Genomic DNA, 6,263 nt, shown 5'->3' on the forward strand with positions numbered 1-6,263 from the left:
GAACATCATTTTTCTTCTTACACTCACCTGTCTTCTGGCTCTGTTAGGGGGGTGACAGCGGGCTGTGGGAGTGAGCACATAGCCGCAGCTAGCATTCAGTACCCTTCAGGAGCTAATGGTGTCCTGTCAGCCAGAAGCAGAGCCATGAAACTCTCAGGAAGTTGGTTCCTACTTCTGCCCCCTCAGTCCCACGAAGCTGGGAGACTGTTGCCAGCAGCCTCCATGAAAATAAAAAACCTAACAACTCAGTAGAGCTCCCCTGTAGTGCATCCAGTCTGCCTGGGCACCTTTTCTAAACTGAGGTCTGGAGGAGGGGCATAGAGGGAGGAGCCGGTACACACTCTTGAAAAGTCTTAAAGTGCCCATGGCTCCTGCGGAACCGTCTATACCCCATGGCACTAAAGTGGACCCCAGTATCCTCTAGGACGTATGAAAAAAGTCCTCCTCAGCTTGCTCAGGGGTTGTGTCAGCAATATTCAACACATCTCTCATGGCCTCAATCATCAACTGCACCCCCTTAGCAAGTGATGCCGTCCCCCTCGACACATCCCCGTCACCGTCTGCCATGTCAGAATCGGTATCCGTGTCATCCTGCGTAATGTGGGCAAGATCACGTTTGTGAGAATGTACCGCAGGGGACCCCGAGGGAACAGGACCGGGCCATACAGCCATAGAGGAATGTAATACCCGAGTGGCAGTTTCAGTCCTAGCAACACGGTCAGAAATCTGAGAAATAACCCCCCTAAGAGAGGATAACCACTCCGGTTCCCTAGCCGGGATCTGCGCTACAACAGTGCAATCCTGATTACATGGGATGGGATCTTCCTGTGAAGAGATATCCTCTGCAGCATATGAGACAGAGTCTCTAGACATGTTTGCTTCTACACCCCACATTCACACAGGGTAAAGGGCAGACAGAGTCCCCCCCCCCCCCCCCCCCCCAAGAATGGCAGAGAGACGTAGAGATTGGAGCCAACCCACACACAGCGCTATTACAGGTATAGGGAGACCCTAAACCAGCGCGGACTGTGTCTATTAATATGTGACCCTGCCTATATACAGCCCCCCTTCTACCGTACAGATAGCTGGAGTTGCTCTTCACAGGCAGCGTGGATGCAGGCAGGAAAATGGCGCTGAACGCTGCTGGGTCCGCTCTGAGGAGAAGCTCCGCCCCCATAATGGCGCTGTCTTCCCGCTCTTGAAGATTATCCTGGCATGAGGAGTTTTGGTGCTGGCTGAGATCCAGGGACCCCGACAGGCTGTGTGGTCAGTATAGGGTGTAGGTGTCGGCTCAGGGCGCCCCTCACAGCGCCGCTGAGCCCCGAATCGCAGTTAGCACTGCGCTCCCTACCCTGTTGTCGCTATCTTCACATCGGCTCCACGCTTGCCAGGGGTCGATGACTCTTCAGCTCTGCAAGGGGGTGGTGGCATGCTGCTGGGGTGAGCGTTCCCCTGTGGCGGGGAGCGATCTATCCCCTCTGGAGCTCAGTGTCCAGTCAGCGGAGATAGTGGCTCAGACCCTGCAGGGTGGACACTGCTCCACCCCTCAGTCCCTCGATGCAGGGAGGCTGTTACCAGCAGCCTCCCTGTAAAAAAAAAAACTCTAAAAAAACTTTTACTAAATAAGCTCAGTAGAGCTCCCCTAGCTGTGACCGGCTCCTCCGGACACATTTTCTAACCTGAGTCTGGAGGGGAGGTCATGGAGGGAGGAGCCAGCCCACACTGTTGGACTCTTGGGGTGTCGGTGGCTCCTGGTGGGCCCGTCTATGCCCCATGATACTAATATGGACCCCAGCATCCTCTAGGACGTAAGAGAAAAGTGGTTTATATACAGACCGTTGTGTGCTAATAGTGACACTCTCAGGGCATGTAATACCATAGGCAGAGGTACTGTGAGGGGGAGAGCAGGAGTATAATAGGGGCTGATGGCTCCTGATGTATGAGATACACCAGAGAGTGTGGGGAGGAGACTGGTCAGATCTCTGGGCTGGTAACACAGTGACATGATGTGAGGGGGAGAGCAGGAGTATAATAGGGGCTGATGGCTCATGATGTACGAGATACACCAGAGAGTGTGGAGGAGACTGGTCAGATCTCTGGGCTGGTAATACACAGTGACATGATGTGAGGGGGAGAGCAGGAGTATAATAGGGGATGATGGCTGCTGATGTATGAGATACACCAGAGAGTGTGGGGAGGAGACTGGTCAGATCTCTGGGCTGGTAATACACAGTGACATGATGTGAGGGGGAGAGCAGGAGTATAATAGGGGATGATGGCTGCTGATGTATGAGATACACCGGAGAGTGTGGGGAGGAGACTGGTCAGATCTCTGGGCTGGTAATACACAGTGACATGATGTGAGGGGGAGAGCAGGAGTATAATAGGGGATGATGGCTGCTGATGTATGAGATACACCGGAGAGTGTGGGGAGGAGACTGGTCAGATCTCTGGGCTGGTAACACACAGTGACATGATGTGAGGGGAAAGAGCTGGAGTATAATAGGGGCTGATGGCTCCTGATGTATGAGATACACCAGAGAGTGTGGGGAGGAGACTGGTCAGATCTCTGGGCTGGTAACACACAGTGACATGATGTGAGGGGGGAGAGCAGGAGTATAATAGAGGTGATGGCTCCTGACTCCACGCTGGGAAAATACATATTCCTCATAAGTTTGTACTGACAGAGGAGGGTGTAGGATAAGAGATTGCTGTAGTGACTGAGCAAGGAGAATATGTGACTCTTTTATGTAATAAGTGTATATTACTCACCTGTGCTGATATCTGTAGGGATTTCCTCCTCCTTACACTGCTGATCACCCCTCACATACGTCTCTTCTTCTCCCTCTATATCTTCTGCCTTTATATCAGTCACATACGTCTCTTCTTCTCCCTCTATATCTTCTGCCTTTATATCAGTCACATACGTCTCTTCTTCTCCCTCTATATCTTCTGCCTTCATATCAGTCACATACGTCTCTTCTTCTCCCTCTATATCTTCTGCCTTCATATCAGTCACATACGTCTCTTCTTCTCCCTCTGTATCTTCTGCCTTTATATCAGTCACATAAGTCTCTTCTTCTCCCTCTATATCTTCTGCCATTATATCAGTCACATACGTCTCTTCTTCTCCCTCTGTATCTTCTGCCTTTATATCAGTCACATACATCTCTTCTTCTCCCTCTATATCTTCTGCCTTTATATCAGTCACATACATCTCTTCTTCTCCCTCTATATCTTCTGCCTTTATATCAGTCACATATGTCTCTTCTTCTCCCTCTGTATCTTCTGCCTTTATATCAGTCACATGTGTCTCTTCTTCTCCCTCTATATCTTCTGTTTTAATATCAGACTGACGTTCTACCTAAAAGACAAACAAACACTATAATGACATTTGCACAGTCAGATTAAGCTGAGGTGAAACAGTATAATATCAGTGTATAAGACACACAGCTCCTCTACAGATCATATAGTGACAGTCACTTTGGTATATTGGGGAGACCCTAAATCCCACCTACCTGATCCTCCTGTGGGATCCTGTGATTCTCCTCTGTACAATCCTGGGAATACAGAGGACGGGGACATCTCTCTGGGGTATCTCTGTTACTGGGCCCATCTGTAGGAGACACACAGTGACTGAGTACAGTGTATATATGTGATTATCAGATGATGTGTGTATATAGGGGCCCCCATACCTGCTCTCCCCTGTACAATACATGACAGTCTCCTCTTACCCAGTGATGTGAGGGGCCGGTGATTCTCCATCATCACGTCCTTGTACAGACCCCTGTGTTCCTCTATATACTCCCCCTCCTGCATGGATACATAGACAGTGACATCCTGACACCTTATAGGTACCTGACACACAGTGATACAGTCATCACCCAGACACATCCCCTGGTGTTACTGTATAATGCCCCATTCCCAGCAGTCACCTCTCCAGTCATCACCCAGACAGATTCCCTGGTGTTACTGTATAATGCCCCATTCCCAGCAGTCACCTTCCCAGTCATCACCCAGACACATCCGCGTGTTACTGTATAATGTCCCATTCCCAGCAGTCACCTCTCCAGTCAACATCCAGACACGTCCCCCGGTGTTGCTGTATAATGTCCCATTCCCAGCAGTCACCTCTCCAGTCAACATCCAGACACGTCCCCTGGTGTTACTGTATAATGCCTCATTCCCGGCAGTCACCTCCCCAGTCATCATCCAGACACGTCCCCCGGTGTTACTGTATAATGTCCCATTCCCAGCAGTCACCTCTCCAGTCATCACCCGGACACGTCCCCCGGTGTTACTGTATAATGTCCCATTCCCAGCAGTCACCTCTCCAGTCGTCACCCAGACACGTCCCTCTGTGTTACTGTATAATGTCCCATTCCCAGCAGTCACCTCTCCAGTCATCACCCAGACACATCCCCTGGTGTTACTGTATAATGCCCCATTCCCAGCAGTCACCTCTCCAGTCGTCACCCAGACACGTCCCTCTGTGTTACTGTATAATGTCCCATTCCCAGCAGTCACCTCTCCAGTCATCACCCAGACACATCCCCTGGTGTTACTGTATAATGCCCCATTCCCAGCAGTCACCTTCCCAGTCATCACCCAGACACATCCGCGTGTTACTGTATAATGTCCCATTCCCAGCAATCACCTCTCCAGTCAACATCCAGACACATCCCCCGGTGTTGCTGTATAATGTCCCATTCCCAGCAGTCACCTCCCCAGTCATCACCCAGACACATCCCCTGGTGTTACTGTACAATGCCCCAATCCTGTCAGTCACCTCTCTAGTCATCACCCAGACACGTCCCCTGGTGTTACTGTATAATGTCCCATTCCCAGCAGTCACCTCTCCAGTCGTCACCCAGACACGTCCCCTGGTGTTACTGTATAAAGTCCCATTCCCAGCAGTCACCTCTCCAGTCATCACCCAGACACGTCCCCTGGTGTTACTGTATAAAGCCCCATTCCCTGCAGTCAACAATCCAGTCATCACCCAGACACGTCCCCCGGTGTTACTGTATAATGTCCCATTCCCAGCAGTCACCTCTCCAGTCATCACCCAGACACATCCACTGGTGTTACTGTATAATGTCCCATTCCCAGCAGTCACCTCTCCAGTCATCACCCAGACACATCCACTGGTGTTACTGTATAATGTCCCATTCTCAGCAGTCACCTTTCCAGTCATCACCCAGACACATCCCCCTGTGTTACTGTATAATGTCCCTTCCAAGCAGTCACCTCCCCAGTCATCACCTAAACACATCCGCGTGTTACTGTATAATGTTCCATTCCCAGCAGTCACCTCCCCAGTCAACACCCAGACACGTCCCCCGGTGTTACTGTATAATGATCTCACCTCACCAGTCATGTCCCTGTATTATTACTATAGATGTAAGTGATGCTCCCAGATCCCCTCACCTCCCCACTCATGTCCCTGTATTATTACTATAGATATAAGTGAAGTCACTGTTATGCTCCCAGATCCCCTCGCCTCCCCAGTCATGTCCCTGTATTATTACTATAGATATAATTGATGTCACAGTGACACTCCCAGGAGTGTGATATACATTTGCTCCATACTGCTCCAATTATCATCTGTTACACATGCCAGGTATATTATGGTCTCTGCTTTAATATATCCTAGAATTTGAGCAATATTTTCAATCCCCACAATTACATATTATAAAATTACTAATAATAATTTTAAACAACAACAACAACAACAACAACAACAACACTAAAGGCTGCACCCCAGTATAAAAATAATAACAGGACACCACAGGCTGCTCCTCCTGTATAAAAATCATAACAACAGGACACCCCAGGCTACTTCCCCTGTACAATAAAAATAATAACAACAGGAGGACACCACAGGCCGATCCCCCTGTATAAATTTTTTATCAGGACACCACAGGCTGCTCCTCCTGTATAATAATAATAACATCATCAACTGGACACCACATGGTGCTCCCTCTGTATAATAATAAAAAAAGATACAGGACACCACAGGCTGTTTCTCCTGTATAATAATAACAACAACAACTGTACACCACAGGCTGCTCCCCCTGTATAATAGTAACAACAACAGGACACCACTGGCTGCTCATTTTGTATAATAATAATAATAATAATAACAGGACACCACAGGCTGCTTCTCCTGTATAATAATAACTGGACACCACAGGCTGCTCCCCCTGTATAATACTAACAGGATGCCACAGGCTGCTCCTCCTGTATAATAATAATAATAA

The 6,263-nt window shown here is 49.1% G+C and overlaps 1 protein-coding gene across 1 annotated transcript in view; it reads right to left on the minus strand.

The window, feature by feature from the left end:
* Positions 1-3,611, minus strand: part of LOC134983389 (gastrula zinc finger protein XlCGF26.1-like) — a 40,878-nt gene extending 37,267 nt beyond the window's left edge. The window contains exons 1-2 of the mRNA XM_063949088.1: positions 3,515-3,611; positions 2,773-3,360 (exon numbers count right to left, since the gene is read on the minus strand). Of these exons, the coding sequence (XP_063805158.1) occupies positions 2,773-3,217 (445 nt within the window). The 5' untranslated portion in view covers positions 3,218-3,360; positions 3,515-3,611. The remainder of the gene's footprint in view (positions 1-2,772; positions 3,361-3,514) is intronic.
* Positions 3,612-6,263: the final 2,652 nt, after the last annotated feature.

The sequence above is a fragment of the Pseudophryne corroboree genome (genome assembly GCF_028390025.1).
Source record: "Pseudophryne corroboree isolate aPseCor3 chromosome 3 unlocalized genomic scaffold, aPseCor3.hap2 SUPER_3_unloc_14, whole genome shotgun sequence".
In the NCBI taxonomy this organism is placed as follows: Eukaryota; Metazoa; Chordata; class Amphibia; order Anura; family Myobatrachidae; genus Pseudophryne; species Pseudophryne corroboree.